Here is a 23,886-nt window from a genome sequence, read left to right as displayed (position 1 = left end):
TTCAGAATTTCTAAAAATAAATAGATCATACAAGCAGAGTGTTTTTCATGGTGTTTAGAGCAGCCGGTGCAGCCACAATGTTTACTACTGTGTGAGAGAGCGCGGGCCAGAGAGAGCTTGATGTCGTTGAAAGCAACACAGGAAGTAGGCTCTGACTGAACGCACACTCCTACAGAGCTGCCTCTACGCCTGAACGTCACAGCCAGGGCCGGTGCCTCCATAGAGGCCAACTAGGCAACTGCCTAGGGCGGCACTTTGGCAGCCAAATGTGGGCCAACTATTCATCATGAGCAACATAACAATAATAATATAATAATAAAAAGTAACCGGTAACTGCAGGCAGACGGCACAGAGCAGAACGCTGCCTGTCAGACTGGGACAATCTAATACTTTACATATTGAGGGGGGGGACGAGCGGCCCCTCCTAATTTGAACTGATCCTCGTTCTGGCTGAAATCTGATTGGCTCAGTCATTTACATCATGAACGTGATGAACTGTGACCAGTGTTCCAGCTGGCCGGTCTGGTTTTGATTTAGTGATGACGTGCTGATACAAACTGAGGAGGTGTCATCCACGATGAAGAGTCTTGAAGGTCTTCATCATCATCATCATCATCACATTCTCTTTATACCACTAAAACTCTATTAGTGGTAAAATTACTAACCCACAATGTTTCGTTTCGCGCCCTCCGGCCGCTCACATAAGACACCTCTCCGTCTCAAAGTCCTGGGATGGGTTTGTGTCCCAGTCTGTCCCTGGTGCTAATAGAGGGGCGGCATCATTGTGATTCACCTAGAGCAGGATGTTTGACAGCAGAACGTCGTCCAGCTTTCTCTGTAGGACTGTAGACTGAACGACCACGATGAGTAAAGTGTTCTGAGGGCTGGCTTGATGATCCCAAACACAAAGCCTGGTTGGTTAACAATTACAAATGGGGAAAAGAGAGCTGGATGCAAACTTTGAGGAAAATGGTTTGACATCTCAACCATGGTGGGGGGGGGGGGGGGGGGTGTAGTCTTGTAACAGCGTCCTCTGAACCCCGAGTCACAAAGTCAAATATGGTCTGAAAAATCTACAGAGAAGTCTGGAAAAGTCTGAAATGTAAAATGTAAAATGTGTAGGAACCCTGAATATTTGTTCTGAATTGATCAAGTTTACTTCATGAAGTAGAAATATTTCTCTGGTTTCTGATTGTTTCAACATGTTCCACAAATAATGTCTGATCATCGATATTGATCCTTCAGCACACACACATAGATGAACACCGAGATCAGCAGCATGTTATTGATGTGTGTTGACATGAACAGGTGTATGAATGTTGTGGTGACATTTGGATGATGTCTGTAGAAGGCTGACATTATGATGATCCACAATAACACAATGACAAAGTCACTCTACTCATTTTAGGGAAAAGATCTTTGATTAGGACATAGTGATGTTGAGCTACACATTTAAAACCTGAACACATCTGATTGGATTATAAAGTGATTTTTATCTTTATCATTTATTCTTTATTCAGATTGAAGGGCTGCAGGTTGTCAGAGATCAGCTGTGCTTCTCTGGCCTCAGCTCTGAAGTCCAACCCCTCCCATCTGAGAGAGCTGGAGCTGAGTAACAACAAGCTGCAGGATTCAGGAGTGAAGGTCCTGTGTGGTTTTCTGGAGAGTCCACTCTGTAGACTGGAGACTCTGAGGTCAGTTCACTGACTCTCTGTTACTATTAGAGATATTATATGTTGAATTAACAATTGAACCTGATTTATGTACAAACATAACTTACATCCATAAAGTTATTAATGTCCTTTTCTTCATATTTTCATGTTTCTTGAACTAAATCTAGTCTGCAGTCACAAAAGACTTGTGTTTCTTAAAGAACGTGTAGAAAATGTCCACTGTTAGTTGTTAAAGTAAATGAATGTTTATCATTGTTGGTAAATGGTCACATCTGGATACAGAAGATCCTCTCAACTAATATTCAGGGTTCCTACGCAGTATGGAAAAGTATGGAATTTGATTTTAGTCATTTCCAGGTCTGGATGAGTATGGAAAAAAGAAAAGAGAGAATGGAAAAACATGTCTGTTTCCAGACTGTTGCCCCTATTCTGCTTTCTAAGATATCAAATTCAGAATTTCTAAAAATAAATAGATCATACAAGCAGAGTGTTTTTCATGGTGTTTAGAGCAGCCGGTGCAGCCACAATGTTTACTACTGTGTGAGAGAGAGCGGGCCAGAGAGAGCTTGATGTCGTTGAAAGCAGCACAGGAAGTAGGCTCTGACTGAACGCACACTCCTACAGAGCTGCCTCTACGCCTGTACGTCACAGCCAGGGCCGGCGCCTCCATAGAGGCCGACTAGGCAACCGCCTAGGGCGGCACTTTGGCAGCCAAATATGGGCCAACTATTCATCATGAGCAACATAACAATAATAATATAATAATAAAAAGTAACCGGTAACTGCAGGCAGACGGCACAGAGCAGAGTAGTCTTGTAACAGCGTCCTCTGAACCCCGAGTCACAAAGTCAAATATGGTCTGAAAAATCTACAGAGAAGTCTGGAAAAGTCTGGAATGTAAAATGTAAAATGTGTAGGAACCCTGAATATTTGTTCTGAATTGATCAAGTTTACTTCATGAAGTAGAAATATTTCTCTGGTTTCTGATTGTTTCAACATGTTCCACAAATAATGTCTGATCATCGATATTGATCCTTCAGCACACACACATAGATGAACACAGAGATCAGCAGCATGTTATTGATGTGTGTTGACATGAACAGGTGTATGAATGTTGTGGTGACATTTGGATGATGTCTGTAGAAGGCTGACATTATGATGATCCACAATAACACAATGACAAAGTCACTCTACTCATTTTAGGGAAAAGATCATTGATTAGGACATAGTGATGTTGAGCTACACATTTAAAACCTGAACACATCTGATTGGATTATAAAGTGATTTTTATCTTCATCATTTATTCTTTATTCAGATTGAGGGGCTGCAGGTTGTCAAAGATCAGCTGTGCTTCTCTGGCCTCAGCTCTGAAGTCCAACCCCTCCCATCTGAGAGAGCTGGAGCTGAGAGGCAACGGCCTAAAGGAATCAGACGTGAAGCTGCTGTCTGATCTTGTGAAGAGTCCACACTGCAGACTGGAGACTCTGAGGTCAGTAGACCGTCGGAGTCGGTCCATGCTGGTTTCAGCAGTATTGTTGTGATGTGAGAGAGAACTGTCAGCCAATCAGATCAGCCAGAAGCTTGTTGTGATCATGTGTTTGAGTCGATGTGAAGAAGATGTTGTTGTGTTCATGTCTCCAGGAAATAAAGCTGGATTACAGCTGACAGCATCACATCATGTATAGAGACAGTGGTCCTCATCCATCAAACTGTCGTACCATCAAATCTGATCAGAAAGTATGTTCTCTCATTGAGAGATAGAACCATCATAGAACCATGGTTACATTTAGTAACCATGTGGTCTTTATACAGACCAGAACCTCTGCTGAAGTCCAGTAATCACAGCTGACGTTTTACTGTTCAGTCTGTGTATGAACATGTAGGACCTTTAAAGAGGACCTATCAGGCTGATGTTCAGGTTCATACTTGTATTTTGGGTTTCTACTAGAACATGTTTACATGCTTTAATGTTCAAAAAACACTTTACTCTTCTTCTAGCGGCTGTGCTGCAGCACCTCTTTACACCCTCTGTCTGAAACGCTCTGTTTGATCTCCTTGTCCAAAAAGACTCCATATTTAGTCGGGCTGTCAAAGTTAACGCAATAATAACACGTTAACGCTAGATGGTTTTAACACCACTAATTACTTTAACGCAACTTGTGATTTTTAGGTTGTAAAATGTGCGATTAATTTGAGATTAATCACGATTAACTATGGACAATCATGTGATTAATCGCGACTAAATATTTTAATGGATTGACAGCCCTAATATTTACATATTTGTCATGTAATATTTAAAAGTAGATGAAACATTGAAATGTGACTGAAACCAACCTAGCAGCAGTAAATCCATCATTAAAGTGAGCAGTGAAAAGCTCTCTGTTTCTGCAGTAATGATGCTCTCAGGACTCTCAGCAGTTTATTTCCACTGTGTGGATCATAAGATAATATTACACAGAGACAAAGAATTTGAACACATAATCCAGGCTAAAAGCAACACAGTTTAAACGGACACATGCAGAAAGGTCACCGACTGTGTGAATGTGTAAATGAACAGACTTGTAATATCACTGCCCCGTCTAGAGCACCAGAGATCTGACTAGAACTACTTTGTGTACTCTGCTGAGTTAATGTGATCACATGTATTGTTATGACCTGTATGGCAATAATGTAGCCTTCTTCTCTCAGCCGCAAACCCAGCGGTGTGAAACGCACATAAATGACATTTATATAACCACAATAACACAAAATCAGTACATGATCTCTTATCATATATTCATATATGATATTCATTTAGTCACTCATCTGAATCAGCTTCTTGAGCCGTATGTTGCAGTGAGACACGTCAGAGTCGTGTTCCTACAGTCCCTCAGACTGAATGTGTTGCCTTGGTTAGTTTGCTACCAATACTTTTATGTATTCTGTGGGTGATTATAACATGTGAAAGTAAGCCTGCTTACCACTGTGAATTATGTTTATAGATTTATTTTGTACTTTCTCCCAAGTCTGTTTCACACCGCCGGGGTTGGAGCTGAAAGAATAAGACTAAAGTATTGTAATGGACACAGGGACAGTCACATGACCACGGGGACAGTCACATGACCACGGGGACAGTCACATGACCACGGGGACAATCACATGACCACAGGGACAGTCACATGACCACAGGGACAGTCACAGGGACAGTCACATGACCACGGGGACAATCACATGACCACAGGGACAGTCACATGACCACGGGGACAGTCACATGACCACGGGGACAGTCACATGACCACAGGGACAGTCACAGAAACAGTCACATGACCACAGGGAGAGTCACAGGGACAGTCACAGGGACAGTCACATGACCACAGGGACAGTCACAGGGACAGTCACATGACCACAGGGACAGTCACAGGGACAGTCACATGACCACAGGGACAGTCACAGGGACAGTCACATGACCACGGGGAGAGTCACAGGGACAGTCACATGACCACGGGGACAATCACATAACCACAGGGACAGTCACATGACCACAGGGACAGTCACAGAAACAGTCACATGACCACGGGGAGAGTCACAGGGACAGTCACATGACCACAGGGACAGTTACAGAAACAGTCACATGACCACAGGGACAGTCACATGACCACGGGGAGAGTCACAGGGACAGTCACATGACCACGGGGACAGTCACATGACCACAGGGACAGTCACATGACCACAGGGACAGTTACAGAAACAGTCACATGACCACGGGGAGAGTCACAGGGACAGTCACATGACCACAGGGACAGTCACATGACCACAGGGACAGTTACAGAAACAGTCACATGACCACGGGGAGAGTCACAGGGACAGTCACATGACCACAGGGACAGTCACAGGGACAGTCACATGACCACGGGGACAGTCACAGAAACAGTCACATGACCACGGAGAGAGTCACAGGGACAGTCACATGACCACAGGGACAGTCACAGGGACAGTAACATGACCACAGGGACAGTCACATGACCACAGGGATGAACACAGGGACAGTCGCATGACCATGGGGACAATCACATGACCATGGGGACAATCACATGACCACAGGGACAGTCACATGACCACAGGGACAGTCACATGACATTAAATACTTGTAAAGAAATATTCCTCACTCTGGGTAAAAAGAGGTTTTCTGCTGCAGGCTGTGAAAGAATCTGAGAGATCGTTTTGTTAAAGATAAAAAGGTCTGATGTAAAGAGCAGCGACCCGAGGGGAAGCACCGAGAGACAGGAAGTAGTTTAGACTTGGAGGTCAGGAGGTCACAGTAATAATTACAGTACACAGATGTAATGTTTGGCGGTACGTACGTCGGTGTTTACTATTGTTGCCAGGCAACCTACTCTCCTCTCCGGTACCACTCGTTGACTTCTTGCTGATCCACTTGATATCTTGTTTGTACGCCTCCTGGCGTTTCGGAGCATACTGCAGCGAACAACGCTCTGAGCATAAACGCCTCTGTGTATGCTCGTAGCGTGCTCGCCATCTCCGCAGGCCCTCGCCACGGCGTCTCACGTCAGTATAAACAAAGAACCCTCACAGCCAAATTACCAGAGGTCCTTCTACTGGGATTCAAGGTATCTCTACTGGGAACCGAGCCTTGGGTTCCTGCTCTGTTGGGTGAGAACTGTCACTCTGCAGAGGAAGCTTCACCTGGCACAAGAAATCAGGGATTTCTCCCACTGAGTGCAGTTTCTCCTCTTTTTCATGTGTAAATGTGTAATTGTTATTGTCACACAGTACATTGAACACAGCACAGCACCCAGTGATGTTACCTTCTGCATCTACCCATCCTAGTATTAGGGGCAGTGGGCAGCTACTATACAGCGCCCGGGGAGCAGTTTGGGGGTCCGGAGTCCCCTCCGGTTCCAGAGCCGTCAGACTGAGCCCCCCCCCCATCCTATGTTTCTTTTCTTCTCTGCATTCTTTCCTTCTTCCACAAACAATAAAAGGCAACCTGATAATGCAAAGCAACATTTTACAGTCAGTCAGCAATGTTTTTACAGACGTGTGAATTTACAGTCGAGTGAAAAGTGTAGTTCGTTGTGTTTTCTTTGGATGTGTGTTGGATCGAGACTAATGACTAGTTATTTCCTTTAATGTAGGCACAGAACATGATTGTCAGCAGTCAGTTGTAGTCTTCATGGTGCAGATATGATGATAAGCATTTAATTCTGATAGATTGATGCTAACTCAAAGAACGGACAATTATTTTAAACTTGTTCTATAACTTTTGGGTCTGTGTTGATCTCTACAGGATCAACAAGGAGGTCTACAGAGCTGCCAGACCCAAAGAATGTGAGTATTGAAACAACTTCGCCCATTCATCAAACTATTGTACATTCACATCTGATCTTAAAATGAGAATGTCCTCATTGTACAACAAAACTGTTACTCAGTTCCATCTTTGTTCCAGCTGTTAAGATCACGTCTATTTGAACAATATTCATCAATATTCTCTTTCACTTTCAGGGGACTCAGATGTCAAACTGAATGTGGAAGAAAACCTACCGGAGGACGACAAAAAGGTGAGAAAGGAGCAGTTGTACGGTGTGAAATCCTCCAGTTTAAACCATGGATGACTTTACTTGGACATTTATCAAGGATCTACCACTGAAGAACTGTAGTGTATTACACCTGCAGGCAGACATTCATTTAATAACTTAGACTGCATTCACCTACAGAAGTTAATAGTGTGGAGTGAAGATCACTGAACTATCATTTATTTACTAAACTTGGCCTCGGAGCTCTCGTCACTGGCAGGACCACCATCAGTCCAGGAGCTGGTGCTGGTGCTGGTGTTGGTGCTGGTCCATGTCCATGCTGATTGTGTTTGCACATTTATTGAGACCCATGTTCTTGGTGTAGTTGTCCTTCTGTGTAGTCTTCTCTAACACACCTCACACTGTCACTCCATTGAAGTCATTTCCTCTTTGACTCATACAGGGTGCTTGAGTTGAGTATTGACAGTGTGGCTCTAGTATTTCATCACTTTATTAAACACTAAGACAAGTTGGTATTTCTATTAAAATCACTAATTCTGTTCCTTTTTTAACTCCAGGCTCCAACATCCTTCTCACCTGAGCAGACAGCTGAATCTTCATACAGGTAATCGTATAAACTCTGGACCCAGAGTGTGTAATATTGATTGCCAGAAACTATATTTAGTTTTGGACAAAACCAACTCAGTGTGACAGGGTGGCTGGTGCTAGCCTGCATCGGTCACACACAGGATCCACACCAGACATGGACTTGGCTATCTTTACTTTAGACCAGTGGAGACGATGTGAAACCTTTGACCTGGATAATTGTATGTCGTCAGGAGATTAAAGAGGAATGTACCCTATCTGAAGCCTTCTTCTAAACTTTATCAGGAAACCGTGTCCCCAAGTCTTCCTCCCACTGAATCTTTCACAAAGTTGAAGGTTCCAAATTATGAGGGTTTAATAAGGAATGAACAACACCAGTAGAGCGCTGCAGGGATGACGTATTTATGTAGGCCAACAGGAAGTTAGCATCACTCTGGTTCCCTCCACTAACAGCCAATGGGATTGTTCCGTTGGGTTTTGGATTATTGCAGAAAATCAGCTCTGTGGCAAACACACGTTTATGATACTGACACGTTTTGTTCAGCAAGATAATCTCCACAGCATCCAGCCAGCTGTCCTTCCTGCATCAGTCAGTTTAAACTGTGTTGTTTTTAGTCTGATTATGACTCTAACTTCTTCATATTTGTGTAATATTATCATACGATCTGTTCATCGAGCTCTGATTGGTCAGTAGGAGGTGCTTTTATATATGTGTTGATCTCTTATCTGGAACATAACCTGCTCCGGAGCAGGTCCGCTGTTTGAGGAAAACCTGTCATGTCCATTTTCAAAGGGGTCCCTTGACCTCTGACCTCCAGATATGTGAATGAAAAATACATTTGCATAAAGCAGCATATTTGTCCACATCCATGTTGATAAGAATATTAAATACTTGACAAATCTCCCTTTAAGGTTCATTTTGAATAGATAAAGTTTGCATTCAAGAATAATTTGACTAGTTTATATGTGAATTTGCATATGCTTGATATATGGACATACATACCAGTATTGTAATAGTGTCTTTATTAATGTGTTGATATTGATTTTAACATTTCACCTAGCGCTGACGGGTATTAAGTCTTATCTGTCAAGGTCTTAAAAGCATTACATTTCATTTCAAAAAGTATGCAGACATAAGTGATAACGTTCTTTTTAAAACAGGCTTTGCCTCTTAAAAAGGATTCTGTTTTTCCTTCAACAGGTTTGGGTTGAGTTGGCAGCAAACTAACTAACTCTGGGCTAGCATCCTGCCCAGGAGCAGGCCGTGGTTCAACCTCAACATCAGAAATTAGATTTCAACATGGAGTTGTTTGGCTCCAGTTTATAAGCACAGATAAAGATGTGGATGGTGGTGATATGTCCCACCAACTTTAAAGAAAGCATGTCATATCCCAACCAACCTCGTTTCCTTGCTGAGGCCTCGACTAAAAGAGAGAGACTAACAGGCCAATAAATGCTTGTTATATCAGTTTGGCCCTCTTTGTCCTACAGCTTCAGGTGTCCTGGTCCAGGTGTGTTCCAGTGTGCTTTGACTGGACTGGTGTTCGTCATGGCTCAGGAGGCGGAGCTACTGTACAGGACCGTCCAATGGGATGAGAGCTCCCTCCTATCAGCTGGCAAAATGGCTGCAGGGCCGCTGTTCAACATCAAGTGTTCTGAGGATGCTGCTCTCCGTCAGCTCCACCTCCAACACTGTGACACAAAGGAAGGTAAAGACATTGTTCAAAAGTAATGGTAAAATTGCAAAAATGTTTTTTAATGTGTACTTTGTTGAAATTAGCTGCATTAGGTGACATGTGAATATATATATATACAATTGTATGGATTTTATGCACAACAAAGGCCCTTGGCCTTGGAAGGAGGTAACTAGGTAAAGAATAGAGGTGAAGTGGCACATCCTCGGGATGCTCCAGAGTTAGAGGCAATAGATTGTGGCAAGTGGTAAGAAATGAATTGGGTAGATCAACCTGTTAGCATTAAAACAAAAGTTGAACAGCTCTTTGCTTTCACAGCATTGCTCTGTGATGGCCTGTTGTCTGTCGCTCACATCTCTGATGATGGAATGAGCATCTTGGAGCCGCTGGAGATTACAGACACTCATGTGGTTGTGAAGATCTCTCACCTCTCTGCCTTTGGCCTGATCTGGGATACGATTCGGAACCTCTTAGGGCCGATAAATGGCCAAGTCCTGCTGTTTCTCCAACCTCCCAAGATAAGACATCAAGTACTCCATGTCTTTCTGCTGAACAGCAACGTCGATGTAACCAAGGTAAAGCCATCTGTCATATGTGCTCATCATCAGCCAGAACTCAGCTATTTCCACAAAGATGATTCCTGTCAGTCACACATTGTTCCTTTTATTTATGAACCTCATGCTGTGGTAAGATTGTGCTTTCGTTTTTAGTTTTTCTTTCTGTGTTTTGCTCTCGGCGCTGCCTTTCTGTCTGCCTTTGTCATTCGTGATACTTCCACCAGGTGGTGTAAATAGTAAACAGTGCCCTAAAGGTACGGTGGCCATGAGAGCTCAACAAACTGCAACTTTTAAAAAACACAAGCAAGTAGACTAAATTTAATTGTGTGTTTACATACAAATTAAGAAAACATCTTCACCAACGTGACAACAAATCCTGCAAATAGGGAAAAAAACAAATACAGAAACCTGCTGCAAGAAGCACAGACGACGAGGGAAACTGTTTCCAGGGGACACTAAAAAGTGATGCACACGGCTGCGACACACTTGTTGCATCAGTGGTGTTGAAAAGGAGGGACATGTTCTTCAGTGGTTGTCCTCCTACCCTCGAAGACAGATCAGCCTTTGTTAGAACTGACTGATGCCGGGTCCACACTACACATGAATCAGCTGAGTTTAGTCCTGATTCCTCCTGACCATCGTCAGCAAAGCCCTGATTGATTGATGCTTCTAAAGATGATCTTTCCAGATGTTCCTGTGTATCTTTGATTCTAGTTTCAAATCTGATCAACCAAAGATCTCACAAAGTTCCAGCCAGACAGCCTGTCTGGTTTAAAATGACTCATTACTGGCAGCAGGAAGAGAGACCATATCTCCCTGCACTGGTGTGTTGGCTTCTATTCACTGGTTACCAGTGAAGGACAGAGTTGGTTTTAAGGTTCTTTGATTTATTTTTAAAGCTCTGCATGGACTGAAACCAGGTCCCCTATTCCACCTCCAGACCCCTCAGATCTGCTGACTCACCGCTCCCAGTTAGAATCCCGGGCTGACTGGGCTCTTTAGGTTGTTGGTCCTGAATGGAGGAACAGTTTCCCCCTCACCATTACATCTCCCTCCTCCAGTGATAAACTTCAAACCTGTCTTAAGACCCGTCTCTTTCCTTTAGTCTGTCAGTAGTCACCTTGAAGACTGGTCACACTCTGTTTTTATTTATTTAGTTTTATTTATTTGACTTCTGTGCAATGCTGTCATGTTTTGAGGATTTTAATCCAGAATTATTTATTCTACACTTTTATTAATTTACTTGCATCCTCTCTGTTTTATTTCGTTCTAATTCTCATCGCTCTGTGAGGCACTTTGGTCATTTGTTGTTTTTAAGTGTACTCTATAAATACAATCGACAATATGAGCATTAACAGCATATTAAAAATGTTCTGTTTCTGAAGGTTAAGGCCCAACAAGAAGGTGCTACGTACATCCCGAACACTGCCGACTGTTTTCTCAACTTTGGTCAAAGTTACAGTGTCCACTGTGAACCTGGGAGCTTCAGAATACAACCTGATGTGAGTCAAGTCGCAGAATTATCATGAATATAATTTTGGCCGCATGTTGAAAATAGATTCACAATAAGAAAGTATCAGATAAACATTTTTAACAAGATTTAAAATGACGTGATGAGTCTGGTTTTCAGCGTGCACCATACCGCTCAAATTATGGACCAAATTACCATCCCACATTTAAAGTTACCCTGACTACGATTCCAGACGAAGTGACTTTGATGGTCCGGAATCAAGAGAGGACAGAAGACGTCTGGAGATGTGATCTGCTTCAAGCAGGTAAAGATTAAATTTTTATTATTTTGATCAGTTTTGAGATCAGGATTATTTCTCGTTCGCTACGAACACATCACATTACACTACTCTACCAACGCAAACATGTGGATACCTGACGGTACCATATTCTCACAGCAACATGAACATCTGGAATGAAGCTAAGTGGTGAGTGAGAGTGGTGTGAAAATGGTCCGCTTTGTTTCATGTACGTATCATAACAGCGGCTTGTATATCCTCCGTCCTAGCTCTTCCTGTTTCCCTTTCTGAATGATGGATACAGACTACTGCCGCCTGCTGGTGTGGAGAGTTATTTCCTCTCACCAGGAGCAGAACGTACGAGCTAACTGGCTGTAGTCTTTGCAGTGTGTCCGAGTGCGACTTGTTGGCCAAAACAAATGCGACGTGAGGCGATGCAACAGTCGGCCTTCGTCGCCGCTAGTTCTCTGATGTCGTGTCGGTGCGTCCCCAGCTTATGGAAACAAGTTCTTCATCTATGTACACACACACACACAGACAGACATACACACTCACATTCACACCTACGAGCAATTTAGAGTCGTCATACAACCTAACCTACAGAACATGTCTCTGAACTGAGGGAGGAAGCCGGAGAAAACCCACGCCAACACGGGGAGAACATGCACTCACCACAGAGAAGAATCATGAAACCAAAAAATATAAAATATGAATGTCTCCCTTTTGGTTTCTGGTTTTGAACACAGAACAACTGATTTACAGAGCAGACATGTTGCTGTACAGAAACATGACGTTTCATTTCAGTTGAATTGCTCTTTACAAGTGGTTGTTGGTTTTTTCCCTGGTTATCTCCCAGATCTAACAATGGAAATCCCTCAGAGGAACGTCCCACCAGGGGACAGCATCCCAGCAGAGGACAGCGTCCCAGCAGAGGACAGCGTCCCAGCAGAGGACAACGTCCCAGCAGAGGACGTCTCACCAGAGGAGAGGCTGCGGTTGGTTCGAACAAAGTTTGTAAACGGGATGTCTGATCCTAATCTGAACAAGCTTCTGGATGAACTCCTTCAACGTCGCGTTATAAGTGATGAAGAAATGGAGTTAATCAGAACAAAAACCAGGGCAGATAAAGCACGAGACCTGATCGACACGGCACGAAGAAAGGGAACTGAAGCCAGCTCAGTTCTGATCGCTGCTCTCCATAAGGATGATCCGTGGGTTTTCAGATCTTAGGCTGAAACAAAAGCAAGAAGCTGTGGAGTGTGATGATGAATCTCTATAATATCTGGCTGTTTCAGAGACTCACATCACTTATTGTTGTCTTTAAATGATAAATTCCGTCGTGGAAGCCTGTGTGGACTTTCACTCTGAAGGTGATTCACTGAAGTTTGGGGGAAAAGTGAATTCATTTTCAATCTCTTGTGGTTTGGTCTCAAGATTTTATAATCATTTACTTGTGATAATTACTGATGTGTTGTCGGTGATGAAGACCTGCGATAGAGAGCTTCTGACATTTCTATATGTTTTGGGACCGTCCTTTTATTGCTAATCTTTGGAAATGATTAATTTAGTTTTCATTAGGGCTGTCTAAGTTAACGCGATAATAACGTGCTAATGCAAATTTGTTTTAATGCCACTAATTTCTTTAACGCAACTTGTGATTATTAGGTTGCTGCATCTCAGTGTTAAAGCTAAAGTGAAGATACTGGTATCATAGTAAACTATAAAACCTGGTGGATCCATCGGTACCAACCATGTCAGACTAGCTTGTCATGAAGGAGGTTAAATAACGCTCCAAACTTACGCTAAATTTTGGCGAGGAAAAAACTGTCATGTCCATTTTCAAAGGGGTCCCTTGACCTCTGACCTCAAGATCAGTGAATGTAAATGGGTTCTATGGGTACCCACGAGTCTCCCCTTTACAGACATGCCCACTTTATGATAATCACATGCAGTTTGGGGCAAGTCATAGTCAAGTCAGCACACTGACACACTGATAGCTGTTGTTGCCTGTTGGGCTGCAGTTTGCCATGTTATGATTGGAGCATATTGTTTTATGCTAAATGCAGTACCTGTGAGGGTTTCTGGATCAATATCTGTCATTGATTTGTGTTGTTAATTGATTTACAATAATAAATATATACATACATTTGCATAAAGCAGCATATTTGTCCACTTCCATGTTGATAAGAGGATTAAATACTTGACTAATCTCCTTTAAGGTACATTTTGAACAGATACAAAATGTGTGATTTGCTATTAAATATTTTAATGGATTGACGGCCCTATTATTGATTACTGATTCTCTGTCAGACCTGACTGTGTTGAGCTAAGATCTAAATCCATCTCTCTGTCTCCTACTGCTAATCAACGCAGGCTTCACAGCTGCAACAAAAGACCTTTTTACAAATAGCAATAAGGGTAAGGATGGATATCATAACTGCACTTGATAATCTATAGATTTGTGTTTGTTTGGTCATTTTATTCGTCAGTAGACCTTCTGTAACTTGAGCCTACAATAAAGATTTCATTGCAAAACAAGTAAGTTTGGAAAAAAGGCGTCACACTGTGATGGAACCAAAGTGAAACTCATTGGATGGATGTTGAGCAGTGAAACTATTCCATTAAGAGATGGTGTCTGCAGACATGAACTAGAACAGACAGATGCTGTTATTCAATGAGACCTCAACTGAAACTCAGATAGGAGCTTTTTGTTGTGACAAAGACAGTTGTTCTAATGCAACAACTGTCATTAACAGTGTGAACAAAGACCTTTTTAAAGGCAACGGAAAGATGCTGGCCTCTTATCTGGAACAGATGCTGCCTTCAAGTGAAACTGGTGAGCTCGTGTTTACAACACGGGAAGTCGTGTACACCATGTGCGTGGCGTTCAAGTGGTTAAGTGGTGAGAACACCGCTGCTAAGCAACGGCAATATTAACGTTGCTATCGGCGTCCAGAAATCACCACAAATCGTATTTTCACTTATGAATCAATATTCTGTTACTGTAGTTTCTCTTTCTCCCCTCACATGTTCTCAGAATCATCTCGTAGTGTTCTGTTTAGCTGGAACATGAGAGAGTTTGTGACCCGGCAGCCATGTTGAGATCTGCTGAGGAAATTCCAAGCACCGCCCACCAGCCGGAGCTCGGCCAATAGGAACGCTCTCTCTCTCTCTGAAAGGACCTGTGATTGGTCAAAGTCTCCCGTCATGAGCTTGATGTTCTAAAGCCTGAAAACAGAGCCATGAGGAGGAGCAGAAGTCTAGTGATCTCTCAGAACACTTGCATTACAATATGCTGAAAGGTTATTATGGGATGTCTGCCCAGAGATGCCAAAAACATTGTTGCCTACTGAAGCTTTAAATTGACTTGAATTGTAAGTCGCTTTGGACAAAAGCATCTTCCAAATAAATGTCATGTTGTGTCTTAAGAAATAAAGCGGTTGCTTTATAAATAAAACAACCGGTTGCATTGGCCGACACACCGTCGCTACTGGTTTCCTTTCCACAGCTTCCACCGACAGAATCATCCCAGAGGAGAAGAAAACATCAGCAGTGAGCAGATAGTTCTGTTTACATGGAGATACAGAGCTAACATGCTATGAGACGGTGTGTAAACACAGAACATCAGGGTGGAAAATAGAAGATGTGAAACAGTAGTCAGTTCATTATTTCTGGTAAAAGACACCTGATAAACGTATGGAAGTAATCAGAGTAATGGTATATTAGTTACTGTAGGAGCTGTCTCTGTGTTACCATGACTACAGACCGGTTAACGTTACACTCACCGGAGCGTACCGGAGCTGAAAGACTTTCTCCTGTACCATGTCAACATAACTGCAGGTGGGATGATTAAACATGCTGTGAATAATTAATATTGTCATCTGTCTACTCAAATAAAGTTTGACTGTGAAACAGAAATGTGTTGTGTTGCTTACAGTCACTATTTACTACCTGTACTCTTCTACATGCATGACATCAAATCTATATAATATATAAATATCAGCTGTTGAAACAGTGTAATTACATTAAAGCCTTTGTGAAAGAACATGTTATATTTAGATGATGGGAGTACATGAAGACTGTTCTGCTGGTTCTTGCAGACTAACAGAAGTAGGAGCAGACTTTGCTCATAGTTAGGAGGCGGATGAGAGAGTGACGCTCTGTGGGCGGGGTCACCTAGCTGGAGGTTCTCCTCTGGTTCTAACCGTTCCACCAGGAAACCCTTATATGGCTTGCAATTCGCCACCGACGTCACCAGTGTAAGGAAAAGCTGCGCAGCGATTTTTTAGACCCATTTTCGGACAGATGGAGCAGGAGAAAAAGAGAGAGGATGGTCTTTTATGATACTATGGTGACCTGTAGACACACTGGGGACAGATATTGATGTTTAAAAGACATGGAAAAGTGCATTTTGCATAATAGGTGACCTTTAAGAAGAGATTTAAAGGAAGTGGGATACTGAGTTGAGATACTGAGGGGCCCGGACAGCAAAAGCCCGGTGATCTTTGTTGACAAGTTTGGATTTTGGAACCATTAGTAAGAGTTCTGCCAGAGGATGTCAAGCATCGATCAGGCTCATAGGGAGTCAGCAAATCACAGAAATACTGTAGGCAGAATCTATAATAATACATCATCATTTATTATTATATACTGCTGCTAGTTTAATCTATAATAATACATCATTTATTATTATATACTGCTGCTAGTTTAATCTATAATAATACATCATTTATTATTATATACTACTGGGTAGTTTAATCTATAATAATACATCATTTATTATTATATACTGCTGCTAGTTTAATCTATAATAATACATCATTTATTATTATATACTACTGGGTAGTTTAATCTATAATAATACATCATTTATTATTATATACTACTGGGTAGTTTAATCTATAATAATACATCATTTATTATTATATACTGCTGCTAGTTTAATCTATAATAATACATCATTTATTATTATATACTGCTGCTAGTTTAATCTATAATAATACATCATTTATTGTTATATACTGCTGCTAGTTTAATCTATAATAATACATCATTTATTATTATATACTGCTGCTAGTTTAATCTATAATAATACATCATTTATTATTATATACTACTTCTAGTTTAATCTATAATAATACATCATTTATTATTATATACTGCTGCTAGTTTAATCTATAATAATACATCATTTATTATTATATACTGCTGCTAGTTTAATCTATAATAATACATCATTTATTATTATATACTACTGGTAGTTCAATCTATAATAATACATCATTTATTATTATATACTGCTGGTAGTTCAATCTATAATAATACATCATTTATTATTATATACTACTTCTAGTTTAATCTATAATAATACATCATTTATTATTATATACTGCTGCTAGTTTAATCTATAATAATACATCATTTATTATTATATACTGCTGCTAGTTTAATCTATAATAATACATCATTTATTATTATATACTACTGGTAGTTCAATCTATAATAATACATCATTTATTATTATATACTGCTGCTAGTTTAATCTATAATAATACATCATTTATTATTATATACTGCTGCTAGTTTAATCTATAATAATACATAATTTATTATTATATACTGCTGCTAGTTTAATCTATAATAATACATAATTTATTATTATATACTGCTGCTAGTTTAATCTATAATAAAACATAATTTATTATTTTATACTGCTGCTAGTTTAATCTATAATAAAACATCAACATTTATTAGTTGATTAGATTTTGTTTTAATAAAATAAATCTGTAAAGTAACTAAAGCTGTCAGATAAATGTAGTGGAGTAAAAAGTAGAATATTAGGAGAAGTAGAAAGTGGTATATGTAAGTATGTACAAGTATGTCAAAATTGTACTGGAGTAAATGTACTTAGTTACATTCCACCACTGATAATATAACATAATAGTGAGTCAACATGAAGTTGGGTCAAATTTGATCAGTTCTGATTCTGCTTGTTGATTCTTCTGATTATTGGAGTGAGAAAATCAAAGTGTGCTGTAAGCAGAAAGAAACCACCTTTATTTGCACAGATTCAGGCCTTCATAATAAGTCATTGATGATAAATGAGGCGTTGGATGAATGAATGAAAAGAAGTGTTTCCAAACAAATCACTGGATGGATACACTCCGTTTAATATTTTAAAATGGATTTATTTTGTGAATAGTTTCTTTCTGATAGATTTATGAAAGTGAGTTTCTGTCAGATACTATAGGGTATGAGATGTGATTAAACATATTTCGAATTGTTTTGTTTGGGATTTTGATTTCACTAAAGTCACAGCCACCAACTCAAAGTTGTGGGAGACGAGGTGTGATAGGAGGAGGATTTGTTCAAATGCCTCTAATCAAGCAGATAATAGAGTTGGGGATGGCTTTAGTTATGGATTTAAATATGTCACGATTGCCAATTAAATTATATCTAAGACAGAAATTCTCATACGACATGATACAGCCACTACTATCAACTAAGTGTGTCACCGTGTCACACTGTTTACCATTGGCAGAGCATTTTGGCAGATCCTTCTTGGGCGCTCCCCACATAATGAGCTGTGCTGCTCATCCCACAAATGCATGATCCTTACAAGTTGGACATCATTGTGAAGGTAAATAAACAGGCTTTCCAACAATGTAAAATACAATGCCCATTAGCATTGTAACAACAGAGAAATAATCCACCAAACACAAGTTTCTGAACTTTTGTTTCCCAGTTTAGTTCTATATGTTAGCTGGCAAACTAAACTTAGCAAGCTATGTTCATTTTCATAGTTAAAGTGGTCTTTAGTTAACTAGACATATTCATCTGATTAGCTTTATCTAGCTAGTTGGGTTGAACATTTAAATATATATCAAGCTGTGACTTTTCTTACTAATATTGTGATTTAAATAGATTATTTTCTATAAATCAATCTCCTGTTTTTCTGCTGATGTGATGGTTTAATGTTACACAGTTACAGTGTTAGAAAGTACATTTACTCAAGTACACATTTTAGGTACTTTAGGAGTATTTTCCTTTCATGCCACTTTATACTTCTACTGCAGGACATTTCAGAGGGAGACGTTGTACTTTTTACTGCATTTATCTGCATTTACACTCTATATTTATCTGACAGCTTTAGTTACTTTATTAACATATACAAATGTACAGCTGAAACGATTAGTCCATTAACTTATTAATTGATTGACTGAAATTAATTGCCGACTATTTTTGGTTGTTGAAGTCATTTTTTAATAAAAATCATTTCATGTTTCCAGCTTCACAAATGTGACGATTTGCTGCTTTTCCTTTTTAATCATTTTATTGTATATAAATCTATCTAATGATATGTCATAGTTTAACAGTCACAGGGGACGTTTTCTTTCTTTTAATACTTAAAGTACATTTTCCTGATTATACTTACATACTTTTACTTAAGTAACATTTTCAATGCAAGACTTTTACTTGTAACAGAGTATTTTTACAGTGTGGTATTAGTACTTTTACTGCAACACTGCACAGTTGTCAACACAATACGTTTTTATTAATAATCACAAACTTGCTTTGGAAGTAACCTGAGGTAATTTATAACAAACAAATGACCATTTTAGCATTCAGTCATTCATATGATATTACATTAGTGGTTTACTTCATTAGTCAAAGATATCCCGTGTTTAAAGTAATCAGCTTGTTGAAGGTGAGACAGCTCAGTCTGTGTTCCACTTTAATGCTATATTTAGTTGGAACAGTTTGACTCTGATTATGCTGTCCTCACTCAAAGTTGTTGCAGGCAACGTGTTTTTCAGCTATACAGCCAGCTCAACAATATATTCTCCAGCATTGCATTCTCCAAGGAACAGACGAGTTGTTGTGTTTGGCAGGATTTAATGGAGGAAAATATGTAATATTGTAAAACTGAAAAAGAGCACAAAATACAAACATCAGATAAGTGTGCTTGTAAGTACTAAATAATATTTCTAATACATCAATAGAGAAAAGATCACTAGCATAACTAACAGGTGCATAAAAGTATGTTTACATATGAACCAATGCTTTAAACATCAATAAATCTCTATGTAGTTGAAAACAAACTAACCATCAAAATACTTTACTCAACCTAAGAAATGGTGACATAAACATGTTCACATAACTGATAATAGTGAATAATTTACAGATGAAGCCGGTTTTGTGGATTTATGGCACAGGATTAAGAAGATTATACACAGATGATTCCCTGAGCAAAAAGGAGCTTCCTGAACACCACTTCCTGTTATTCTTTGTTTACAATGACCTCACTTCCTCTTCAGTACAGCTATTTGCAGACGCCACTAGGGGGTGCCAAAGGACATACAAAGGGAACACTTTACACTGGTTCCAATACATCTCTTTTGTTAAAGTTTTCCTGCTGTTGATATCAGAGGTAAATCAGTGCCACCTGTGGATGAGCACTTGGCGAAAGCGTACCGGCTCTGGAACAACATCAAGAGGAAAGAAAGAGGATAAAACACACAATACTCACAATTAGTGTAAGATTGTAGATGTTAATACAGTTTAATGGCTCATGTGTTTCATCATATAGCCAACCTACCGACTGGTGTTTACATGATCGTGAGAACTATGGAAGTCTCCAGGTATTTAGGTTAATACTAACTATAAATATAACTATAAATTCTATAAAAGTGTATTATGAGTTTTACTGTTGCATGTTAAGACTTTTATTTGTCACACACTTGTAGATATGTGGCATCAATGGAAGACATCTGGAGGAAGAAGAGGAAGCGTATACAGACCAACTGAAGGACCATCTTCTCTTCACTGAAGCTCTGAGGTAGGATATGTTTTCTCTCAGTATTACCAGCTGCTGTGTTTAATGTTGATGGAACTGAGTTAACTTTAAAGGGTCAGATCATCACAGAATCTCTTTGGCAGACCTCCATTCAGTGCTTGAAGTGGAGACAAATAAGTGTCAGTACTCCCCTTATTCATATGTTACCGTGTGTAAGCCGCAATCTCTTTTGACTTATTCCTATTTATGTATGATTTTTAAGCATGTTATACTGTTTCAGTCACCATCAGCTGGGATTTTATTGCTATATTATTATACTTGTGGTTATGCATCTTCTATAGTTGGCCTATAATACTCCAATAATATTCCAAATGGAACATTATAGGGTTAAGGTGGTGTGTTTGTATATAGTGTTCATACTTACAGTGCTTTCCTGTGTTATTTGTAGCATCACTCTATAATATATTATAGGATACCTATCCACCTTATTCCTAGTCCCCATGATGCCTTGCGTGAATTATGGGCGCAACTTCCATCGTGTCGCGTCACTGAGCCGGAACCGCTGTTTTCCAACGGTACGCTAATCCTCTCTCCATATTAAAACATCTAGTAAAACATGTGTGAACACCACCTCTTACAGCTCAAACAGGATCATGTGATCAAAGCATTGACCTATTTTTTAGTGTAATGCTGCCCATAAACTGCCTTACATTTAAACTGTACATAAAATAGTAAAAGTAACTGTCTGTCATTAAACATACGCTACAATGCTGTGTCCTCCCTACACATGAAATCATAGCTGACGTTCTCCTGACTCTGCTATCAGTCCTTTTAAGGACCCAACGTCTCTCCTCCGCTGCTCTTTCGTAGCCCAACCACGAAGTAGGATACAGGTTTTCCTCCGTTGAGCACACTTACAGTGTTTTAGGTGGTCTCTTCAAGTTTAGGTTTCTCAGCCACATCCTTGTGGATTCCTCGTCTGTAGGTCGGCGATGGAAGCTGTACCGTCGGTCACAAGAACAATCCCTTCTTTGTTTTGGGGTGCATGTTCAACACACTGTTGTTGAAGCCACACATTTAGCTTTGTCTGGTTGTTGGTATGGGGATGACCATCATATACTTCTATCATAATGTTCTAAACCCTTATACACTTTCACTATTTATTTTAATTAATGAATTAATGAATTAATGTTTATTTCTGATTAATGACTGGAACAACTTGACACTCAGTGCTGAGCTGCATCTCAAATTAATCTCCAGGTTCCCAGCTTTCAGATGATGTACACCACTTCTATGTGACATCTACTGTTGACCTGCTATCTCCCTCTAAAGACCCCCTGGACCCCTCTAAACAAGACTAAAACTGGTCTATTGTGGGTCTTAGAGGGTTCATTCAGCCTGTTCAAGCCAAGAGAGATTCTTATGACCACATCATGTTAAATGGCTGTGAACCGCTGTGAACACACACAGTCACAGATGAACTCAGCTGATTTCCTGTAAATAGAGAGGGGAGGAGCCACACTGACCAGGTGATTCAGGTACATGAGTACAGGGGGGGGAACCGTGAAAGCGTTCAGTCCGGTTCAGAGAGTTCAGACTCCATGTTGTGTTAACGGCACAGAGAGGTGACGACTGAAGACTGAAGCAGGGTGAGTGTTAATCCAACATTTTATTAGTTCACTGTTAAAGTCTCTGAGTCAGTTTCCTCCCTGTGGACTGTAGAGGAGAGAAATGTTAGAATGAACTCAACAGTTTGATTCATCTGAGAACACAAAGTCGTGATTGGCTGAATAATCCTCATTAAACCTGCTGTAAGACAAGAAAACAAGCAGAGAGTTAAAGAGAAGTGACCAGGTGGAGTGCTGGGTGGTTTTATTATACTGTATACTGTGTGTGTATGTGTGTGTGTGTGAGTGTGTGATAGAGAGAGGTTGTGTGTTACCTCCTGTTCTCTCAGTCTTGCCTGTGACTCTTGTACGAACTTGTTTCCTGTACATGGTTCATGTTCACTGTCAGCGTTAATGTTTAACCTTTCGTTTAAATGGTCACAGTCAGTGTTAATGTTTAACCTTTCGTTTAAATGGTCACAGTCAGTGTTAATGTTTAACCTTTCGTTTAAATGGTCACAGTCAGTGTTAATGTTTAACCTTTCGTTTAAATGGTCACAGTCAGTGTTAATGTTTAACCTTTCGTTTAAATGGTCACTGTCAGCGTTAATGTTTAACCTCTCAGACTGACTTCAGATCCGAAGATGAGTGATAGTGTGGAGGAAGAGGAGGACAGAGCAGAGTCTCTAGTCTCTGGCTGTCTGTCTATGAAGAGTGATCAGTCTAAAGAAGATCCTCCATACTTCAGTAATGAACCTGGACCCTCAGAGTCAAAGTAAGAGAGCTGCTATATGCTGTATTTACTAACTGAAGTTGAACAAACGTTTCTTGACACAAAGAGAATTACCCCCCCCCCCCACTCCAGCCAGTTTCACTTCCTGTGTTTTGGTTAACGTTCTTCCTCAAACAGAGAATGGATGTGTGGTTAATAGTCAGCTGTAACTCATCACCAAGGCAACCAGATTGCATCGTTTTTCAACCCAGTTTAGATGAATTTACTGTTTATCAGCCCACAAATGAGACAAGAATTAGCTCAACACACCGACTCTCTCTCACTCGCTCTCTTCTTCACCGTCTGGGAAGATACAGAATGATATAAAACAAAGTGATGCCATGCCAATGCCATGATTTAGTTGATTGTGTGTTTGTATATTAAATTTCTACTAAATGTATTTACTAAGTGAAGTTTAACACATTGTTGGTGACACAAAGAGAATGAATTAGTGCATTCTTCCTCTTCATATCTGTGACAGCTGTCAGTCACCCAGAACAGCTGTAATCTAAGAGGACTAATACAAACTTTAAACCACATTATTGACAGTAGCAGTAGTTTGTGTATTTAGAAACTGAAATGTCTTTGTCATCAGAGAATTTATCAAGGATTCATGTGATGTGAATAAAATCATCTTGGTGTTTGCAGAGTTCAGTCCAGACAGAGAGCAGAGTCTCCAGTACCCAGCTGTCTGTCTATGAAGAGTGACTCGTCATTCATAATGATTCCTCCAAACTTCAGTAACGACCCTCGATCCTCAGACACAAAGTAAGAGACTGTTTCTACTGTAAGCTGACCTGATGGATGATGATGCATTGAGGATGAAGACTAAATGTTCTGCTAACAGATTTATATTCCTGATGCAGAACTATTAGTGCAGATACTGTTTCAAACTAAGATGGATCTCAGTCTGGGTTTT

At 40.2% G+C, this 23,886-nt stretch overlaps 1 protein-coding gene across 1 annotated transcript in view; it reads left to right on the top strand.

Annotated features, from left to right (window-relative positions):
• The window catches only part of LOC141762577 (uncharacterized), an 88,328-nt gene that overhangs the window by 46,028 nt on the left and 18,414 nt on the right, over positions 1–23,886 (top strand). The window contains exons 8-18 of the mRNA XM_074626483.1: positions 1,521–1,694; positions 2,989–3,162; positions 6,961–7,001; positions 7,176–7,231; positions 7,765–7,811; positions 9,284–9,501; positions 9,805–10,061; positions 11,429–11,545; positions 11,674–11,818; positions 12,648–13,011; positions 22,821–22,970. Of these exons, the coding sequence (XP_074482584.1) occupies positions 1,521–1,694; positions 2,989–3,162; positions 6,961–7,001; positions 7,176–7,231; positions 7,765–7,811; positions 9,284–9,501; positions 9,805–10,061; positions 11,429–11,545; positions 11,674–11,818; positions 12,648–13,011; positions 22,821–22,970 (1,743 nt within the window). The remainder of the gene's footprint in view (positions 1–1,520; positions 1,695–2,988; positions 3,163–6,960; positions 7,002–7,175; positions 7,232–7,764; positions 7,812–9,283; positions 9,502–9,804; positions 10,062–11,428; positions 11,546–11,673; positions 11,819–12,647; positions 13,012–22,820; positions 22,971–23,886) is intronic.

This window comes from Sebastes fasciatus, chromosome 24 (genome assembly GCF_043250625.1).
Source record: "Sebastes fasciatus isolate fSebFas1 chromosome 24, fSebFas1.pri, whole genome shotgun sequence".
NCBI lineage: Eukaryota > Metazoa > Chordata > Actinopteri > Perciformes > Sebastidae > Sebastes > Sebastes fasciatus.
This window is presented reverse-complemented; position numbering and strand designations above follow the sequence as displayed.